Raw genomic sequence first — 23,252 nt, forward strand, 5'->3', positions numbered from 1 at the left:
AACACATTAGTTTAGATTAAACGCAATATTATATTATCGTACTTATATAACAATTATTATCTTTATATTATCTATTTTTGTATCATTATTATTTATAGTGCTCACATTACAAATTACGTAATACATAAATTATTTAATTATTTATTGTAGTTACTTATTATTATTGAGACATTTAACGAGTTTTGATAACATCTTTTGTATTTTTGTGTTTTTTCGATTTTTTCTCTTTATGATACTCAGACTTATGATTGTAATGGGATCCGCTTTTTTTTTTTTTGTGGTGACCTGTCTCTCCTTTGCTTCCTGATTTTTTCTTTGTTTTACCTTTCTTCTTATTTTCTTTCTGCGATTTACTCTCCTGATAGAACAATATTTTATTTTAGACATAATTGAAAGGTACACGTAAAAAACCAAAAAAATGACTTTTTTCTTAATATAAGAAAAAAAACGTTTTAAAATGTTTAAAAAAATACTTCAAAACTTTTAAAAAATGTTTAATTTATGTTTTTAATCATGTTTAAATTTAAGAACAGATTCGTTTCGTATCAAGACAAATTTGATAACTACAAAATGACAATTTTTAAAAAGTGACCTGTTTGTTTTTTCCCCGTACCCATCATATCGACGCGTCGTACGAAAAGTAACACCGTTCAAGTTCTAGCGAAAACTAACACCAAAGTCGTTGACCTTACAAAAAGTAGCACCGTTCGCGAATTTCTTACGAAAACTAGCACCGTTGGTAACAATGTGAACAATAGCACGAACGGTGCTAGTCTTCGTAAGAACTTGAACGGTTCTACTTTTCGTAAGAATCTGTGAACAATGCTAGTCTTCGTAAGAACTCACGAACATTGCTACTTTTCGTACGGGGCGTCGATATGTATATGAAGAACTTGGGGCAACAACAAGACATGTCCTTTTTTTTTAATTTTTTTTTTTTTCAAAATGTTTTTAAACCCAAACATTTTTTTTCAAAATATTCTAAAAAAAATTTTTTTTTAATTTAAAACGTTTTGAAAAAAAGAACATGTCTTGTTGTTGCCCCAAGGTCTTCATATGTACTGTCATCGTGGAAAAAATAAAATAATATAGCTTACTTTTCTGGTTTTCTTTTTTTTAATTTCTCTATCGCCGTCTAACTTTTTGGTTTTTTTCTTACCGAATTTCTTGAACGTACCGTATGTTTCATAATTATCCCAAAATTGATTAACTTTATGTTTTTCGTCTTTATGTTGTTTATTTCGAAATCCCTGCAAACAGTAAGGCTTTGAAAAATGTTTACTAGGTATTGCGCATACCTTCTATCAATTACTTTTTTGATTTTGAATTTTTTGTGTTTTTCGCCTTTTTTGTGTTTTGCTCCTTTCTTCTTTTTACCGTGTGTATATTTGTAATCGCTTTCTTCCCCTCCGTCATGATGACTATCTTTCTTACCTTTATTTTCACCGTATTTTGTTTGTTTTTCTTCTTTCAACAATACTCCCTTGTTATATCTTTCTTTGTTTTCTTTTTCATTACCACCTTTCTTGTGGCTGGATTTTTCTGCGTTTTTCTTATCATAGTCAGAATGTTCATCTGAAGACATAAACCATTAAACTAATAATACACAATTTATAAATGAATTTGAATTTTATAGTGTATTTGAATCGGCATGTTTACTGCTTATAGGCTATAGCTGGGTTCGATCTTCCTCCCCCACCATTCTTAAGCCTTGTATTAACTTTTTTAAGACGAATAAATAATGTTGCTATATGATACCACATTTATACATAAGATATTTATTTTCCAAGATAAAAAGTAGGGGTTTCGTACAATTAATTTGAGTAACTTAACTCAAATTAATAGACCAACTTAGGTCTAGGTAAATTTTTTTCAAATCAATTTTTGTTGAACCAAAATAGTCGCCTAGATTTTGCTCCAATATCATGGACCAAGTAAACGCAACCTTAATAGCTATGTTTTGTTTAAAATATAATAAAAAACGTTAATTATGTACGGTGTGATATGGACACAAAAGTTATAAGTGTGCAAAAAATATACCAAAGCCCTTAAAAATAATACATAGGTTAATAGGTAGTATGTAAAACGGAAGTGGCTATTAAGGGGCAAAATGCAGGCAATATTTGATAAAGACCATGTTTTAAAATTAATTTTGATCTTATTAACTTATTTTTATACTAATATGTATTAGCTTTAGTTTATCATTTTTAACCTGTATTTTTAGTTTCGATGCAAATCTGAAAAGCTATTATTTTTACAATTTTTGTTTTTTTTGTGTTTGAAGACAATAACTTTTTTTTTAATATGAGTTATACCTATAACATTTTAGCGGGGAAAATTACTTTTTGAGATAAGTGATAGCACCTCGTAGATTAATCGGACTTTGTCAATTGTTTTAAAGAGAAAGACTTTCTACATGGCACATTGACCTCCATTGATTTTTAATTTAATCACTAAATGATAAAAAAATTAAAATTAAAACGCTTATTTCAGTACAAAGAAATTAAATATTGAAAAACAAGATTGTGAGTTCATAAAAACGTTATAAAAATCCCTAATGTCGACAATGCTAAAGGAAGATTTCATTTATTTTCAATGGAATATTTTTTTTAAATAATCAATAAAATAAAAAATTATTGGAATAATATCAAACTCTGATGATGTTGAGGCTAAGCGAGACAACGTACCGATTCCTAAGATCTTAAAACGAAACTGCTTACATTTTTAGCCCACGACATTTTTGAGTATATTTATTTAAAGCACTTACATTGTGATGATGGCGACATCCAAGAATCTATTGAAATCGGATGCAATGTATATTCATTACTTGACAATTTTCGTTCAGAGTTCGTGCATTTCGTGACAGCGGCTATTAGCATTAGCTAGGTACGTAAAACATTCTCTATTATACATTAAGTAATACATATTGATATTAATATATAATAGGTATAATATTTTACCACACATTTTTTCAATGAGAATTTTGAAACTATCTTTTTAATTTAATAGTGTCAAGATTTTGAATAATTGTTAAAGCTTAAACTACTACACATGTAGTCAAAATCGGCCTGAAAACCACTATCAAATCTTAATTATCTTACTCGAGTAATACGGCATGCTATACTATAACTTTCCACATAGTTAAGTTAACACGCAGAAATGTCCAATAAAATTTAATTTTTGTATTTCTGACATTACAAGTTTTAGTTACTCTTTCGTTAAAAAATTATTATAACAAAATTATTTTTATTAAAAAATACAAGTAGGATTTTAATTTATTATAAATACTTAAAAAAAATTCAAATGTGTATATTTTTTTAATTGTATTTAAAAAACTTTTATTAAAATATTTTTGCTAGTTAACATGACTAATACTTTAATTCATTATAAATTATATTATAGTTTCAAACATGCATTAATAAGAATATTTGACTTAGAATGAAAAGAAATTACTCTGCGCTTTGTTAGAGTAAATTTCGTAATAAGGACACTACAAAAATAATTTTTATTTTCTAAATATTAATTTACAGTAAAAACTGAAAAATGTATTTAAGTTGTATAATATAGGGTGTTCAGAATTTCTTCCAACACCTTGATTTTTTTATAATATACTAAAACTTTAAAAAAAAAAACGTTTTTAAATTTTTTTTCAATCTGAAGATTTAGGCCTTAGGAAGGTAACTTTTGAAACTTAAATAGTAATGTTTGTACATTTTATTTATTTTTTTTCAATTAAGGATAATTTTCTGAAAATTTTGACTGGTTGATAACCAGTTTTGAATCGTTATTTTTAAAGTTATTAGAGTTTAAAATGGGAGAAGTGCACGATTGAGTAAGGCGCTCAGATAGAAATAATATTACATTCCACCTTTTCTTCCGTTCTAAATTTTAAACTTAATTAATAATGTCGAATTAAAAAAAAAAAACTTCTTGGATAAAAGTTGATTGAAAATAATAGGCCTTTCCATATCCAGTGTCTAACACCTGGTTTGAGTTAAGAACATGTTATTTTTGTGCTCACGCATCAGAATAAAGTGGGTAAAAATATTATCTTTGTAATTATGTGTGTTTTTATGTCCTTGATTCAATAAAAAAACAGATTTAAATTTTAGGTAAACCGATCGAAATATTCCGTGTTACTTTAAACTTTGAAGACATTGTATATTTAAAAACTATGTTTAAATATAGAATAAAGTGTGTAGCATTAGGTTGATTAAGTACATAGTCCATTATATAGAACACGGACCACAGTTACATATTCCATTCTTTATCTGAATTGATGTTTTTTTTCATTAAAATTAAATTTACATACCTTATTAGTCAAAATAATTAAAAAATATAGCTATTAATTTTGTTGTTCATAGTTAAAATGTATTTGTACATTTTTATAAAGAGAAATCTAACTAACATAAATACAATAGGTTACCTATACTTGATGACCTGTCACAGTTTAATATAAAGAATTATAGCATGATATGACTTAAATATTGATATTATAATATCCTTTTTTAGATCCTCTTTTAGAAAATACTAAAAGCAATAAGATCGATCATATAGTTTCGTTCCTGAAATTTTGACAAGCATGATTCTGAGAAAGACTCGTAAAAAGTTTAAATTTTATATTAGAAAAGATGGCATACCTCTCGTGTAAATAATAATAATTGCATAAACACTTGGAAGTGTTTAGTCTTCATTAGCCTTAGTGAAAAAAATCAAAAATTTTGTCTTTGGAAACTATTTTTTAATTAAAATAAAAAATTATCAATATTATTTTATGACAAAAAATGTTTTAACTTATCTCATTTATTGACATTTATTCCACTTGGCCTTATGTTGTATATTCTATAATGATAACCCTATACTGTGTTGGAATTGTCAAAGACCTATCTTACATTTTTATACACCCTTCTCCAATATTATTTCTCGCAACCGCAAATATAATGCAAAACTACAAAAAAACTTCTTACCCATAAGAACCGGGCATCGCACGTCTGCATTACCACAGGGTTCTGAGAAATTTTCATACAGGTGTCTTCAAGCAATTGTTTATCAGTAATGCCAGCGGGTCATTGTGCTATTGGTTCCTTTGATGGATGTGGCGTACGATTGGACCAGTCATGATTACGGTTTGGTTAGTACTGTTGGAGACCGATGTCCTTTCATTCAAGAAGCGGTTATAATCGTTAGGTCGTTATGCAACATTATTTGTTAGATTTTTACAATTATTATGTTATTTAAAGTAGGCTAATTTGCGGTATCGTAGCGTTAAAAATAACATTATGCGCATTTTAATATATTACAATAGAACGATCCAAACGCATCATCGCGAAAACCGCATTTCCCAACGTCGGTGGTCTGTACTTCTGTAGTTGTTAAAAATCTTGGGGTGTTCATTTAATAGACAGTCCTCGACTGGTTGTAACAAAAGTAATTCCTAGAAAAATTAACATGAAAATAGATAATAAATATTGTTATTTCAATTCTTCTTCTTATTATTATTATTGAAACTCATTTTAGTTACAATTTGTCGATAATATATATATATTCTCGTTCAGTATTGTTATTTAACAGGTAATTCAATTTATAAACACCGTTACATATAAACTATTGATAACACAACAAAATATTAATTAGTCAAATAGTCAACAGGTTTATATACAAAAAAAATAAAATATGGAATAGTATATTAAATAGGTAATGGTAATAATAAGTGGTACTAAAGGTGACGTATGATTTGTGTTTTTAAATTTCGTTGCTACAAAATTCTGCCATCTTTATAGCCTTGTTGTTTGCGGCTTGTAAGTCTGTTACGTTACATTTGATTGGGAATTCGTTGCAATATAGCAGATGCGACTTTGTCGGGCCTCTCCGCATACACAGTTCGTGTCTTCCTTCCCATCGCTTATTCCCAATTTTTTTCTCCTTCGAGCGTCCATCTCCTGTACGTAAGCGATTTAGTGTCCTCCAGACCATCCATTTGTTGTTATGTCCCGGGGGAACTTCTCTTCGACTTTTTGATTGCTATCTAGACTCTACCTACCATAATTATTGGGTGTAAGGAAAGAGCCTTTACGCGGTAAACCTAGATAACGATTAAGTTATACTCTCACTAATCGGCTAATCTTTCCACCGCGGGGCTCGGGCCTTAAAGACCAAACATGATAAATAGTAAATACCAATCTAAAGTACATAGCTGAAAAGATATTAGTTGTACAATGAGTTTTTTTTTAAATGTTCTATTATTTTTAACCCACCATACCGTAAAATATTTTTAACTAAAAAATTTAATAAATTAATTTAATAAGTGGTAGCGCGAGAACACGCGCTACCACTTTTTTTTTTATACATCTTCAGTCACTTTTTTATTGAGGAAAATAAGAACACAATCATACACATTAATTTATGTATATAAAATAATTTATATTTATATTATTTGTTATTTTCTTTTATTTGATAGTTATTTTAACACTCAGTTACAATAATTTCTAAATATTTAAGGCACTCTTACCTTAAGTCTTAATTCAACCGAAACCCGAACACTGTACCTGTTTGTCACACCATTGTCCGACTCGCTCAAGTCTTGTTTTTTTTTTTTTTTACAAAACCTAGTTTTCCCTTAGATTTTTCTGCTCACTTATTTTGTTAAGTATTTTAATGTTAATTAGTTGTTTAATCGATACAATTGCAATTAGTAGCTGTTTGTCGGAAATAAGTCGTTTATCCGGTTAGCGGTGTCTAAGACCAATATCCCCATAACCTAACAATGCTGTGCTTGGCGACTCGTAAATGTTAGTTAAATCGAAGAGAAATGATCGAGTACCAACAAATTGTTATTGATCGATCCAAAATACGTTTTTACCGAACCAAGACGACAGGTATACAAGATGAATTATACATACCCACTTACAAAACACTTCTTCCTGCTTGCAGTAAATCCTGTGTCCACAGCTAACGCGTGGTCGACTTTGGCTGTATTTGGTTTTCCTCAGTTGCGTGTTTGGCGTTTATGCACACGTTACTCGGCAGTAAAATCAAACGGTTTAATTTTCATGGTAGACAATTAGATGTGGTTCGTTGGATGCGAAACGCGCATTAAATAAGCGCCTAGTGGGAGGCGCGTCCACACGATCAAGACACCGTTGCCTTCGAGACAAAACTGCAGAGGACCACGCTCACTATAGTCACAATCATTACATACCCTACGACACCAAACCGATTGAGCGATTTTGTGGACCCAACGTGTATCTGCTCCAAGTCTGCATGTGTCAAGTCGACCGCGAGGATAGCTGTTAATATTATTTGCAGCGTCATGAACGCCATGCACGTCAGGCATCAGGTAATACTATTTGTTAGATTACAATATTCTGGAGTTTAATAATTCTAATTAATACGTTACATAATATACTGTTTCTGGACACGATTAGAAAGAAAGTCTGTATTTACCTAATCTAGTTGGTGTCATTTTTAAAATATAATTTGTTAACCTATGACAACTTGTGATGTAGACTATATGCATACTTTTCGAGCAATCATGTTCCAATGCATAAAAAAAACATTCGATTATTGATTTTTTTCTTAATCCACGACGAAAACAATTGTTTTTAATTAGCTATACTTTCTGTTAGTTCATTTTTTAAAGTAAAATAACAATAGATTGTTTGTCATAAAAATGTTAAACATTTATTGTTTATAAACAAATGTCCAGGACAAATGACCTATAGATATTAGATTTTTCCGAGACGCCAAACAACTTTTCGCTCATGGCCAATTTTAACAAGCCACCGTTTTAACGCGCGCAATGCGTTATAGTCATGTAAATATTGGTATTTCACGGGAAATTATATTATTTATTTACATGACCTCCAGCGCCTTAGATGGCGTAAATAATCATAGCCTATAGTTTTAATTTATAATATGTAAAATTTTAATGTTCCGATGAATTGTTTTAGAAGGTGGATTTAAACGCATATTACACAATTGTCTAAAAAATCTTACACTTTTTATTACGATAGAGCTGATGAAGCGTGTATTTCATTGACCCCTTTTAATGGTCCGTTGATTACCTAATAATAGCAGTTGTAAAAAATTAAATACAACGGTTCATCTGTCATGGGATTCCAGATAACAAATGACAAATATAATTAACCAGTTAGTATCAATTGTTTTTCACTAAACATTTTTTACAGATTTGCCTAGCGGTTATTGTTACAACCTTAGTGGTGTTCGAGTTAATTGTTCCAATAAAATCAATTAAAACGTCCAGTGAGAACACGCATGATTTAGAGCTACAAAAATCTTTCGAAACCATTAAATCGTCGATAGACTCAAAAGCATCAGCAAATGGTCAGTTTGGATCTTTTTTTTCTGCCAAACAAGCAAAGTTACCTAATCCTGAATTTGCTCGACTACAAGAAGATATTGATACGCATATGACTAATGTGGACTTTAATTTTGATCCTGCTGACTTTGAACAAATCGATTTGCCTCAGGAACAATCTATACAACCCAAAAAGTTGCTAACCTTCGAACCACTGAGACCTTTCAACTATTTTCCCGCTCAAACCTCAAATTACAACCCCAATTTCAATGATGAACTGCCCGAACACCAAGACGATGGAGGAGATGGCGATGACGGAGGTGGTGATGGAGGTGATGGCGGTGGTGGGGATGGCGGAGATGGTGGTGGTGGAGGAGGCAATGGTGGTGGTGGCGGTGGAGGCAGTGGCGGGGGTGGTAGTCGACGGGATGACGAAGATGAACAATCGTTTGTGCAACAACAGTCCATTGAATTAGACTACGATAGTTTAGAACCTCAAAACGCAAACGGTTGGAGACCTATTCACCCAAACTACGGATCGTTAAGGCCGCGATTTGAACAACCCCGAAAAAAGCTCGCACCAAAAAAAATTTCTGGATACGGAGCTCATCAAATACCGGTGACCGAGGGTAATAGTTATTACCAAAATCCTCAATCGCAGCGTTTGACATTCAAGCAAAGACAACCACAAAGTTTCGACAACATACCCTATTCACCATATGATGTGGAGGAAAGAAGACCGTTAAGAGTGTACAAAGAAGATACTCAACCGTTGAGACAGCAAGTGAACAACATTCGTCCATTGAGAATACGCAATGAGGACATACTACCGTTGAAAACGTATTCTAAAATAGAAAGGAACCCGCCTAGATCAGCTAAAGCCAGACGGCCCGCCGAACCTTTAGACGAAGAGGAAGAAGAAAACGAACCCAAGCCTTTACAGTCTAGACGGCAGCCGACTAGAAAACGACAAATTTGCCATAAAATAAAAAAATCGATGACGCCAAGTGATATTGAGGATCATGACGTGATTGGCAGGAAAATGACATGCATGAGGTGCAAAGATATAGCGTCGGGTGGATCATTTGAAAAATGTTCGTACTCATCTCAACCACAGTCCGGAGAATACTATAGAGACACGCAGGTAATCAAGGAGACGCCAGCTAGGGGGAAAGCTGCTCGGTTTAAGAGAAGGGTCGTAGACAGAAAACCACAGAGTGAAGAAGTAGAAGACTACGAGTACGAAAACGCTAATCAAGCAGAGGAATCGGAAGAGGAGCCGGAGTACGTCTACAATCCAGAAGCGGTGGCTGAAAGTGACAACGAAGATCCGGAGAATCACGAAGCGGCCGAAAACGAAAGTGAAGAGTACCGAATACCTGCCATGCCGATCAAGTCAGCCACGTGCTCTAAGGTAAAAAAGAAGGGTAATATATGTAACGTGTGCAGGGACAACCTGACTAATAGAAAGTACGAGACTTGCGAATACGAGTCGGATCCTGACAACAACGCCTACGAATATTCAACGCAAAACGTGTACGGTAGTCCCAGGTACAAGAGACAGTTGGACAGCGACCGAACATACGACGATTACTTCAAGAAGTTGTTTCCAGAGCTGGGTTCAGACAGGAAGAGTTCGTTGGCGACCAAGTTTTCGTCCAAAGACGGCGACTTTGGGTTCCTAGACAACGGGCAGATAGGTTTCAAGAAGACCAAGTCCAAGCTGCTCGGCGGCAAGGATCTGAGCATTAATTTCGATTCAGGCGAGGAAAGCGAGGTGAGCCGGATGTTGGGCGAATTTCGCAACAAAGACCGGTCCAAATGCAAAAAGTCGCTAAAAGACAAAATGACCTGTTACAAGTGCAAGGACGAAAAGGGGTCAGAAACCGAAGAGTGCATGTACATTACGGACGGAGGTCCGAAAGAACACAAACAGTCGTACCACGAGACTAAAAAGTTCAACAATAACCCGCTGAATGAAGGAGCCAAGTCGACCAACCAGAACAGTACTCAACATCAACCCGCGTCGTCGTCCCTGTCGCATGCATACGCCCCGTTGTTCAGGTCCGCTTACGAGCCTACAGGAGCTTATTCTGATTACCGGCCACATAGAAGACGCAACAACTACAGACTTCATAAGAATCCGGTTGTCGAGGAGCCGGTGGAGTCCGTAGAGGAACAAGACGACCAGTCTGAGGCGCAGAGCTCGAGTAGTGAAGACTACGAGGAAGACCCGACCGCCAAAAGGGTATCGAGGCACGATCTACCGGAAGTAGATCCTTTTGGACCGGAAGGAGCATTCAGCGAAGAAACTGTACCCGTGTATGATGCACAACTTGGCACCTGGTTGCCGAGATACATGGTGATGAAATCCGAAGAAGAGGCATCCGTCGATGCAGAACTCGGATTCGATTAAAATGAAAAATAAAATAATAGCATATACTCAGTATTTAGTTACTATACTATTAAGGGTGGTCTACAAGCTGATATACGTATATTATTATTCCCATACGAGTCATACTTTTAAAATACATCGGTGTTATAATTAGGGTTGTATTTAACAGATATTATAATATGTTATAAATGTGACTCGTAAATCGAAGTTAATTTTTTGTTTGTGTATTGTTGTACCTATAATCTATATCGTTGCATAATACAATTAGTGCTGCTCTATTCGATTATAAGTAATTTTATAATTTATTTTTGTTGAATATTATTGGAGTTATTATTGTTTTTAAATAAAATGTTTATGTAAAATAGTAATTTTTAGTTTTTATATATAGGTACATATTTATATTATTTATTCTTTTGACGGTCCCAGTTAGTTATTTTAATTATTAAATATCGAATCTAAATTTGGTGGTTTGTAACAAATAAGATAGACGAGACCTCTTTTCGATAATAGTTAACTTATCTGAACCTAAAGGTTAAATTAAATATTTACTAACTTTTACAGAAACAAATTCATGTGTGAACCCGACTAACCTTCGCCGAGGAAAAAACATCCAAAATGACTAATGGAGAATTGTGTAAAACTGTAGTAAGCTCGTAGATAACAAACAAATTACTTAAATACATATACCGTATAATACAATTAATAGAATAAACATAAAACTGGTATAAAAATATGTAATCTAAAGAAACATATTTACTTAATAGTTTAATGTATATAACCGATAAGCATTACGCTGATTGTAAGTTAATAATGCATTTTATTTATAGGTATAAAAATGTTACCTACTTTTTAAAAGTTTTCCTGAATTTTTTTTTTAATAAATATGCAAGTTGTAACCTCAAATAAACGTTTACTAATATTACGAAAAAATAATTTCATAAAAGATCAAATATGATTTTTGTAAACTCGAAAAATTATAATTGACAACCAAATTTAAGTCTTAGCCTTAACGTATTAATATGTTTAATTCACTTAACTTTTCAACTTGACAACATGTATATATTTAGTAACTTAATCATAAGATCAACTTTTTTTTATTTAAGATTAACTTACAAAAAAAATAATTATTTTTTCAAATTATTTTTGTATTAAAAATATATATAAATCATATTTTTAACATTTAAGACACAAAACATAGGGGAAACTAATTTTTACCCTAAAATAGGGTTAAGTAGGCTAATTTTAACGCATTGGATCAATGAAAATGCGATTTTTTTTATAAAAAGAGGCTATAATAACGAACTTGCAACTTAATAATAAAAATTTCATTTAACTTGTTAATTTAACCAGTTCATCATTAACTTTCTCAGCCTTGTTAGTTGTTTTGCATGCCAAAAAATACCCATATATTTCGTCAATATCTAAACAAAAAAATGTTTATGAATAGATCCACCAAGCCTTTAAACGACCTCTAACTCGACCAACTGTTATTTAGTTATTTTATCAGTTACTAATTGGAACATATTATAAATAATGGTGCCTCAATTATGATTAGGCCCAAAGGGTGACTCTTTTTATTGTTTTTTTACTTTATTGTACCTGTGTATCATTTAATTGAGATCTAATTTTGTTTTTTAAAATTCGCTGATATGGTTTAAAGTATGTCATGATTCCAAAAATAAACGAGGTAATTTAAAGTGAAATATGAAAATGTTATACAATTTAATAGTAACTAACAGTTATTAATCGACTTAAATACCTAAACCTATCAAAAATCAATATTTATACGACTTTATATGGTTAGAAAAACTTTTTTTAAATATTCAAATTTTATATGTCCGATCCATAAAATACAACATTTTTTTAGGACTTTTTAAAAAATTGTGTTGTATGGTTCTCATTTAGTCTTAGTATATATTAAAGTAAGTATTGAAAACTTTTAACTTAAATAAGTAAAAGAACCCACAATTTCTATTTTTGTAATGGTCAAACACTATTACAACGTATGTTGATAATATGTATATATTGCACTATGAACCTACTACATATACGTAAAGATATTTTACATCTAATGGGAATACTTCATTAAATTTTAAATTAAATATGTGTTAACTGTTGATGTATAATTTAAAAAATCCTATATAATGTATGTATAGTTTACTAATTTATTATTTTGCTTATTAACATATTTATTTATCTAATTTCAAAACAATTCAATATACTTCATTAAATTTTAAATAAAAATATTAAGTAATCTACGTAGTATTTCTATAGACGTTAATGTAAGTTCGTAGCTATATTTTAAGACTTGAGGTCAAAGATATATAATTCAGATGAATGCACGAACCACGGAAAAACAATTTAGTTTAAAATTATCATAACTTGTATTAGTTTTAGAAGACTTAAAACATATGCCGAATCATAATAGAGTCACATTAACAACTCAAAAGTGTGAAGCAACTTTAACTTGGAAATAAATAATTTACTTAGTAAATAATGAGTATAAATTGTACTATCTATATTCTATACTCAATGGTATTAGGTACACTTGAAATTACGTGTATTTATTTAACCCTTAGCTTGGCAAGAATAAATTTAGAAATATAAAAAAAAAATAACAATAATGATACTTATTAGGTTGATCTTCTTCTTATTCATCTTCGCCTTACACTCTGAACTACATGGGGTCGGCCACCCTAGTCCTACACCTCCATAGAGTTCGATCTCCTACATCTCGTTTAATCACCCAAGCTATCTTCATATCACTCTCCATTCCGTCTATCCATATTTTCTTTGGTCTTCCTCTCTTTTTCTCTACATTCATCTTCATAATAACCCAATCAAATAATTTACCCCCCCCCCCTAAAACTACATTATCCGCAAACATCATACACCATTAGGCTGACCATTAAAAATAATACAAAAAATGATTGTATCTTATAAAATATTTTGCTAACTTAAGAACTAAAGTAAACAACATTTTTAAGAGTTACCTCTTATGTTTGTGAGTACACGATATATAAAATTGTGTATTACAATACATTTTTAAATTTGTGGGTTAAGCCATTTAGGTTCTCTGCATCTCTCAATTAGTGTAATAATTAATAAATATTATTTGTTATAATTTTTTAATGATAAGTAATTTATTATTATTTTAAATATAGAAAGAAATAGGTATATGATATAGATGCGGTAGAAATATTATAATTGCGATATAAAAATTATCAAAGGCAATGTTACATTTTTTTAATTAGCTAAACAGTAATTGAATAAACCAATAAAGTTTTTTTTAAACTATAACATTATATAATGTGTATACATAGTCAAGTTGTAAGTTAAGTCTTTTTAGCTTGTTAATGTCTATCTTTGCAAATACATATTAATATATTATCTAATACTATTTAATTTAGTACTACAACACAACAATAAAACTGCCTACTACAGTTCTCTCTCTCTCTCTCTCAGGAAAATGCACACTTACCAAACATTTTACTGTTAAGGTAATCAATAAAATGTACATAATGCATTATGATTCATAATATTAAAATTTATGATGAATCTATTTAAATGAATTTAAAAGACACTGCAAAAACATGTAAATACCGTCTAGTCATCGGATTATTTATTTATAAAAATACAAGATAGACACTATTGACACACATTCATAAAACTAAGTGTTAATTATTTTTTTTAATTTAACTTCTTATTTATACGCCGCCGTTTAGTGATCAAAATGTTAACACATTGATCGATACTCATCGCTGTATTCGTTGGATGAAAATTTGTTTCGTATGGATTTGCTAATCATAGTTATTTTTTACGGTTAAGTATAAAGTCTTGACTAACTCGTTCATTTGTTTTAGTAATATATGAATCACGATACTTAGTATATATGTATTTCCCGTGACCAGTAAAAAGTCCAATGTACATGCAATGTTATAATAATCAAGTGAAACATTATTTTAAACTTCCTCGAGTTGGATTTACATAAAGCGGGAGTAACAGGTAAAAATTCAAATCTACACATACGCGCCGATAACCCCTCAGGGTCGCGATCTCTTAACGGTAATATATATCCGTCCCCGACATAGTTTTAGTATTACTACAACAAACGCTCACGGTAAATGTAAATGTAATTTCTTTGGCCAATATTTTTTTTCCATATAGTTTTTCGCGTTGTTGGTAGTATTAAAACATATTTTACATTTGAATAAGCTGGTCGTTTTTCTCCATATACACATAGACGGACACTTCGTCGACCATGACGGAGACAAGTAAACAGGATTTTCCACAGTTCGTGGCCATCAAAAGAATTTTGAAATTGCCAGTGGTTTCCTCCGGGGTCGACAAAGCGACGTACATATACGTAAGAGTCAAGGTAAACAGAAGAGAAATTGTAATTTTTACGTTTTTTAACGTGTTACACATGTACACACTAATCACAGCGCACTAATTTCCATCACAGAATTTGAACAGAGTGTTTGAATATGGATTCGGAAATGCTGAGAATACGGTATGGACCGTCGTGGACTTGTCCGTACCTTTAGTGGCCAAATTGGAAGACCCCATCAATAAAATCGACGAAATCATGTGCAAATCCTTAGACGTAGTCGAGCAAAATGTTCCATTCATCACGTACACTCCAGAAGAGGTATTATACAATTGTTATTTAAACCTTTAGGATTTGGGGCAGATACTGTAGAAACTAATTTTAGAATTATCCAGGATGGAATTTTTTGAAAGTTAACGATTTTTTAAATCGTTTCAGGCTTCCCGACAAGTTCCTGATAAAATTCAAATTTCACTCTACAGCTAAAAATAATTTGCATATCAAATTTATTTCTTCTGACAAAATTCAGAAAACAATAACTGTAAAAAAATTAGTTTTAAAACTTTTTTTTTAAATATGTAAAATTGTATTTTAGAAAAACATTTTATTTAGTTGGATAGTAAAACGTGAATTTTTTTTGGACATTTTTCCGGTCCCTTATTTTTTCTTCCAGTTTTTAAAAAGTTTCAATCCTTTTGGGGAAAAAGATTTTTTTATATATTTTTGGTTTGTCAATATATATTGATAAAACTTTATTTAAAGAATACCTCACACAAGTTTGGAAGTATTATTAAACTATTTTAAAAAAAGTAATAACTGTCGTAATATTAAGATGCAAAATAAAAACATGTTTAGGTTTATTTCTCTATTTTAAAGGGAAAGGGTACTTTTTTAGCCCAGGAAAATTTATTTCAGGTGCGATTTCTGCTCTATAGGTTTGCTACATGAAAAAATAGGTTCTGTAGTTGAGGAAATATCGTGGTCCAGACATATAAAATCAAAAAAATCCTCAGCTGCACATCGAAGCCAAAATTATTATTTTTTAGAAAATGTGATTAAACGTTAAAAAAAACAATTATAAATGATTAGATCACTAAATAGAGGTATCGTTTTGATAGATAATGAAGACACACAATATATATTATATTAAATACATAATATTTCAAAAGAATTAAAAAAGAAAAAATAGGATAGTTTAATGAATATTACCTACCTAATAACCACAAAATACATACAGTTTTTAGTTTTAACATAATTTTAATACATTCTCATTTTAATTGTAATAAAAGGTTATTTGTTACGTCGAGATTTTGAAGAAAATCGCAGGTTTTTAAAATGTTAAAAGAACAATATAACATAATAACGTTTATGCAATCAAATTATTTCAGTATTATAGTTCATGACATCCTCTTTAATTACATTAATCATACACTTGATTAAATTAATTTATAATACCAATCAATAAAGTATACATTTGTATATTATGAGTTATGACTTATGATACATTTTTATACCCTAAAGTACACTATAAGTTAGTCATAGTTTAACCTTCCTAGGATAAAATAAAAAATTAAATTATAATATCGATTTTATATTTTTGTTTTTAATGTTTAATTTTAGTTATTGAGTTGTAAAAAAGAAGTATAAGTTGGGTAATATTGCAATTAATAATAGCCTAAATCGTCTAAAATATCATTTTTGAATGAATAATTATTTTAAATAAACACAGAACGATTTTTTAAAATAGTTGCTACATATGTATTACTACATATTAGATAGCTGCTATATAGTTGTTAAGAATTTAATTTACAATATATTTAATTTAGTTCAATGTATAAATTATACCTGTATGTATGATAAATTATAATCTAAACTATAGTCCGCTATGATTCATTCTACTTCGTGCCATAGTGGTAGGTATAAATATAGTGACTTGATAGGGATAGACTCGTTCTATCAAGTTACTTTCAAAACAACTTTTGTTCTAATATAATATACATTATTTCTAATTATTAAATTTATACGTTCTTAATGGGTGAAGCGTAAAAAAAAGTAAACGAGTTAAATTGACCTTTACCATTGTACAATACCATAAAAACAAAACACCATGTCTATTTTAATCAAGCATTTATATATGCATATATTAAAAGAGAAATATATATATTATACATACTATGTATGTTACATTCTTCTATTTAAGGTGCAGATAAGAAAATACTAAATCCGGATCATTAGTACATCAAGTATAAATAATAATGCACAAAGTACATTATTATAAGTAATGAGTGAACGCATAAATAATACTATCATTATAATTAATAGGATAGTATTGTTTATGATATATTTGATATATAATATATTTGATAAAAATTAGAATATATGTAGGTTAATGAATTCGTTACTAGTCCGGAGTCTCCTCCTGAATTTTCAAATAATATATATTATTTATACTCTCAATTTTTCAGACTGTTGTACTCATAGACCTATAAAGAATCTTTATAGGTCTATGGTTGTACTACTGCACCTAAATTATGGGGACGCTTAATTAAAATACAAATAAATACGCACCCTCATTTTAATCACTTAGTGTATTTAGTATAAATTTCAATAGTTATTACATCTCTAAATATCTATTGTTACAAGAAAAAGTCTAAATAAAATAATTGATACTTTATAATGTTACTATTATTATTATTACATACGGGCTAAAAGTTATAGTATACAAAATGTTTAGAGCAAAACAAGAAATATAATTTGATAAAGGAATAGTAATTCCATCTTATGTGCAAAAACTAACGACCTTAAAGTAACCTTAAAACAGTAAACGATATTTTGAAGCTAACAACATAGTTATATGTAATAAATAACCATTTTTATAAGGACACTGGATAGGAGCTGCTATTTTAACTTCTATTATAGTTATTATATGTTTAATTACTTAATAAAATTGTTTGAACATTAAATTATATAATTTATATTTAAATGGTTATAGATATATTACTCTACTAAGACTTACGTTAAAGACAAGGTAGCACCTGTTTTGAAAAGGGCCGATTCTGTAAAACAATTGTCCATGTTAGACGATGCTTTGAGCGTGGCTGACAAGTACGTGGATAAATACCTGCCGGATCAGGATTCAAACGAAGATGCCACCGAAAATCCAAGTAAGCCAATATTATTCTAAATATGCGTGAATTATACGATTTTTATTGTCCTGGTCATTTTTTTGTACAGGTACAGAACCGTCAAGCCAAGCAGTGAAAACCATCCGTCATGTCAACCGATTCTCCAGAAAACTACAGAGACGCTTAACCCGCCGGACCATAGCCGAGGCCAAGTTACTCAAGAAACAAGGATACGATACCGTCCAATGCCTCGTATACTTTGCAGACCTTGTAAGTTTAACTTAATGCATGTACAATTATTTGTAAAGGTATTATTATTTATTGATGCCCATTGGTAAAAACAAGTTTACCAACTCGGCTCACCGGCAAAACATATGATCTACTGTCACCATTATTTTATAAATAACTATTTACTTACAATTTACTCAAATTAATTCGTGACGAAAGTTTAAATACGTATATGATTTTTAATTACTTTATTTCCGGCATTATCAACAATATATTACATATTTCTATGCAATGCGTGAAGTGGGAACACACGTTGCTATAGAAAATGATACAAACGGACAAATTAAAATTAGGAAAAAAACGATGTCGTATATAATTTTATTATGTAACGTCTACGACAGCTGCTGCATAACACGCTATAAATATAGTACTTACCAGTATATTGTTCGGTCATCCAAAACGGGCATGCAGATTGCAGAACCGATAGTTGTTATGTTGGATGCATAGATCACTAAGTTACATTTAACGTAGAACGTTCGCTTTTAAATTAATTTGAATTAGTGATGGACGTACATATAATAATTACCGAATAAGTAAAAAATGCATGTATTAGGTAAATACTTAACACTGGAGTACCTGTAGTAGGTTTACATTTTACTTTAAAGTGAGTACTTTACTTAAGTTATAAATTTGCACCGAAATTATGTCTGTAAAAATCAAATACCAAAATTACCTGTTATTTATTTATATACTATAATTTATAATTATAATTATTATAATGTTATTTATAATTATTGACTCATGAATGATATGTGTAACGAATCATTTTAAACCGCTAATTAAAATTGGAAATAACTGGGGAATTTATGGTCGTGTTACAGTTAGCAAAAGATCCAAAAGAATTCGCTCAAAAAATTAAAGTCATTTGGGAACATTTGAGCGAAGACGAACCGGAAAACCAAAAACCACCAGAAAACATTGAGCAACTGTTGGAACTGTTGACCCGGGAAAGCGCACGCAGATTCGTACACGCCACCAATTTTGTATCCAATAAGATTGCCATGGGCCCTACTTACGCCAAACGAGCATTTCACACAGTCACCCAAGAGACGGCCGTCTTAGTGGACAAAATTTTCGAGGTATCACTTAAGAAAATATATTTTTTACAGGATGATAATTTTAAAGTGATCCACTCAATATCATGTAGGGTTTATTCCGTTGTTTAAATATTTTATCCGTAGTGTTTTTGTACTGTGTAATCTAAATTTTTTACAAACTTTTATGTTTTTAACCCCCAATTTAGACATATTTATAATTTATATCAACTTTTGAAATTTTAATGGTAATGTATATATTTTATTGACTTTTTAAATTATGAATAATTGACTAAAAACGTTGACTGGTGGATAACCAGTTTTAGAAAATTATTCAAGTTATTGAAGTTTAAAGTTTAGGACAGGAGGTAGGATCATGAGAAGTAGGTACTATTTTTATCTGCGCGAATCACTCAACCGCACTTCCTCTCCCATCCTAACTTTTAAACTTTAATAACTTTAAAAATAATTATCCAAAACGGGTTATCGACCAGTCAACATTTTCAGTAAATCATTTTCAGTTAATTACTCTTAATTTGAAATGTTAATAAAATATATACGCTACCTTTTAAGTAGACCGAAAAGCGCTATTTATTAAGGGGCAAAGGATAGGCAATATTTGACCACACTTTATCTAGTAGCCATTATTAATATGCCGACTAATTTTATGGTAAAAATATATTGAGTATTTCTAAATATAAAACATTTTTAATTATTTCTCCGGGTTATGACGAAAGTTTTATTAAAATTTACTTTCGTAGAAGTAATTTTCTGGCTAAAAGGCCGATTTTTGATTTAACAAATAAAAAATCAGTTTGAGTTATTAGTTTAACTATAAAAAAGTAAAAATATAAATGCTTATAAAATGTTTTTGAAAAAAAATAATAAATCGGCCGTTTAGCCCTCGTAGAAATATTAAGCTATACAACAAAACTGTAACAAAAAAAAAATTGTTGAAATTGGTTCGGTAGACACTTCAGAAAGTGACTTCGCGTTTTATTTGAAAAAAATTGACGCTCTCCGTTCCCCCAGTTTCAAAAGTTGATATAAAAATAAATAATTTGAGAGGTGGTTAAAAAAAATAAAAGTTTGTGAAAAATTAGATGACATTGAATGAAAAAAACTACGAAAAACAAACAAATTCAATAACTGATTAAACCCCATAGGATATTGAGTGGATCATTTTAAAATAATCACCTTGAATACATTCGTCCAGTGGCGAGCCCAAGAGGGGATAATGTGGGGATATAATGAGTCATTTGTTCCATTTTTTAAAAATAAAAAATTACTAATTATTTTTGGCCATTATAATAATAAAATGTATAATTTATCAAAAAGTAATAATTTCATTTATATTTTGTTTTACAGTTAAATAGAACTATTGTTTCTTTTCATTTGATTGTAAAAAAAAAATTTTATTTTGATAAAATTCTAGGCATACATAAATAAACTGTACGGAGGTGTGTGAGGGGGTCACGAAACTACATTAGCGATTGTCTCTGGGGACGGACAAAGTTAATTAATTTTTATTTTTGACGGTTAAATAATTGTTGCAGTTCACCCATCTGCAAGAAATAAGGGACACGGTAGAGGGCATTGCCAAGAAACAATTGGTTAAATACACGAACCGAGGAGAGGAAATAAAAAAACTTATATTGGTAAGATTCTGTGTAAACGGTGAAACGTTTTTATGGTCTAGGAATTTTAATGTTTATGTCAATAAATCCCACAGGAATATTTATCGACGTTAACGCAAGCGTGGAACACCTCTGGCAAGAAGACCCAAGACCAAAACAACGAAAACAGCAAACAAACCAATGAAAAAGACAAACAGAACTCTTCGGAAGAGAAACAAAAGAAAAAAACTCTCAAAGCCAACGGAGAAAAAAAGGAAAAGCCTGCGGAACAGACGTCTTCTTCTTCTACAGCCAAAACGACGGCGCCCGTTTCGTCCTGAATACAAACTTTCAGGACGAAGTAATGTCATATTACATTAGCCCGTGACTGTTAACACCTTTATTTATATATTTATTACTTTTATTTTTTCGCGTACAAAACTACTTTTAGGTTCCACATCAAATGACTGTTATAAATTATTTCACTTACCTCACCCCATCTTAAGTAGGTATATCACAATTCAATTAATGATAAAAATGAATGCTTGATTTTCATTATATTACCAATTATGAAATAAAATGATGAATTTACACTAGGTAAAATCGGTGGCGCCTAACTCATAAAAATGCGTATTCAGAACAAATTTATTAGTCAGGTTACTTTTTAAGTTAAACTTACTAGACTAGGGCCTAAAAGGATATTGGCATGTTAAAAAATAATAATATATTTTTAAATTTATTCCATAAATTTTGTATTTTAAACGTATAGCGAATTAAACATATTATTAATAAGCAATGCAAAATAAATTAATAACTATAAACTTTCTATAATAATTAAACAGAGTTGTTGCGTGGGACAAATGTCAAGCTTATCGAACATTATGTTACCTACATATTATGCATATTTTTTTCAAAATGTTTATTGTTAATGTTTATTAAAGTTTAAAACTATTTTTCTGCTAATGTGTTTTCGAAATTTAAACGTTTGGATATTCATTACTTAAAAAAGGCTACATTTACAACTTGACCCTAAATTAATATTAATATGGAGTTTAACACCCTCATGCACTAAATCCACTTTTAATAATGTTATAACTTATTTACCAAACCGTTTATTTTAAGGTATATATTAAAAGTATGTCATTATAAATTACGTACGTAATTAAAAAATTACATTAAAAAATTGTTTTTTAATTGATAATTTTTTTTTTTTATTATGTAATTAACTACTTTTACATTAATTTTGATAACCAATATAAAATATTGTGTGGGCCTACTGGTTATAAAATATAACGATTCCTGACAAAATAGCAAGTATGATTCGTAGTCTTTTTCGTAATAAAAAGTATAAGAGATATTACATTTGTATGAAATAATAGCCGAATAAGTAGATTCAACACATAATCCATGTATCAAGAACAAATTGTTGGATTATAGAGATAATAGGTTTAGGTACCTATTATAAGTTAAATAATCAGTACTTTTATATTTTAATATAACTATTATAGTTAAACCTATAGAGTATAAATCAAGTTCCGTTATAATCAGTACAGTACAAACCTTATACAGTTCAAACCAAGCAAAGTTTAAGCAGTGTTGTATTCTAAACTAGTACAGTATAAACCAAGTACAACTGAAGAGTGGAATCAAAAAAGGCTTTAAGTGCCATTTTTCCAAAAATTATTTTTTTAGCCAAAAAGGATGTATGTTTCAACGCCAATGTAACGCAATAGTATAGTAGGTTCAAGGGGTATTTAATTTGAAAGTGATTTAATCACTTGTTTAGATGAAGTTTCAGAGCTTGGGATCTGTAAATTAGACCGAAAATATATCTTTAATGAGGCTATAACATATACAATTACTCAAAAATCGGTAGTCAAACTTTTTTTTAGCATGGAACATGCTTTAGCCTTGGCCCCCCAGTTCGAAAACGACACTAAATTGCTATACTAAAGTAGCGCACCTACTTTAAACGTATAATAACATATAATCGTCGAAATAATAAGGAGTAGGTAATTTCGTCATGCATGAGGTTCATTACATTGACCGAAATGTTAAATATTGATAAATGTTGCCAGTAAATCGATAGCCAGATATTATAAAACTACTAAAAAACTATGGACATATATTTTTATAGACCTTAATCG

At 30.3% G+C, this 23,252-nt stretch overlaps 4 protein-coding genes across 5 annotated transcripts; 3 read left to right on the forward strand and 1 right to left on the reverse strand.

The window, feature by feature from the left end:
- Positions 1 to 29: 29 nt before the first annotated feature.
- On the reverse strand, positions 30 to 11,419 carry LOC126838115 (DNA topoisomerase 1-like). The gene is made up of 6 exons (XM_050572256.1): positions 6,509 to 11,419; positions 4,968 to 5,434; positions 2,768 to 2,882; positions 1,313 to 1,575; positions 1,098 to 1,250; positions 30 to 358 (listed from the first exon to the last, which is right to left on the reverse strand). The coding sequence occupies exons 2-6, from the start codon at positions 5,022 to 5,024 to the stop codon at positions 173 to 175; spliced, it is 774 nt and encodes a 257-aa protein (XP_050428213.1). The 5' UTR covers positions 5,025 to 5,434; positions 6,509 to 11,419; the 3' UTR covers positions 30 to 172.
- LOC126839323 (uncharacterized) lies at positions 6,642 to 9,187 on the forward strand. The gene is made up of 3 exons (XM_050574590.1): positions 6,642 to 7,336; positions 8,187 to 9,097; positions 9,172 to 9,187. The coding sequence occupies exons 1-3, from the start codon at positions 7,310 to 7,312 to the stop codon at positions 9,185 to 9,187; spliced, it is 954 nt and encodes a 317-aa protein (XP_050430547.1). The 5' UTR covers positions 6,642 to 7,309.
- LOC126838114 (uncharacterized) lies at positions 8,729 to 11,126 on the forward strand. Its single transcript, XM_050572255.1, has one exon. The coding sequence runs from the start codon at positions 9,315 to 9,317 to the stop codon at positions 10,731 to 10,733; it is 1,419 nt and encodes a 472-aa protein (XP_050428212.1). The 5' UTR covers positions 8,729 to 9,314; the 3' UTR covers positions 10,734 to 11,126.
- A 3,381-nt stretch (positions 11,420 to 14,800) lies between the features above and the next one.
- LOC126838152 (lipid storage droplets surface-binding protein 1-like) lies at positions 14,801 to 21,658 on the forward strand. 2 transcript variants are annotated; one of them, XM_050572317.1, is made up of 7 exons: positions 14,801 to 15,090; positions 15,178 to 15,363; positions 18,035 to 18,206; positions 18,283 to 18,437; positions 19,277 to 19,534; positions 21,046 to 21,147; positions 21,222 to 21,658. In XM_050572317.1, the coding sequence occupies exons 1-7, from the start codon at positions 14,974 to 14,976 to the stop codon at positions 21,444 to 21,446; spliced, it is 1,215 nt and encodes a 404-aa protein (XP_050428274.1). In that variant the 5' UTR covers positions 14,801 to 14,973; the 3' UTR covers positions 21,447 to 21,658. The 2 variants fall into 2 exon arrangements, with proteins under 2 accessions (XP_050428274.1, XP_050428273.1); XM_050572316.1 differs by having other exon boundaries at positions 14,802 to 15,090; positions 18,277 to 18,437.
- Positions 21,659 to 23,252: the final 1,594 nt, after the last annotated feature.

Source organism: Adelges cooleyi, unplaced genomic scaffold (genome assembly GCF_023614345.1).
Source record: "Adelges cooleyi isolate 19-005CV unplaced genomic scaffold, UGA_ACOO_1.1 ACOO_flye_CR_arks_rails_tigmint_CR_PRNA_30, whole genome shotgun sequence".
Classification (NCBI taxonomy): domain Eukaryota; kingdom Metazoa; phylum Arthropoda; class Insecta; order Hemiptera; family Adelgidae; genus Adelges; species Adelges cooleyi.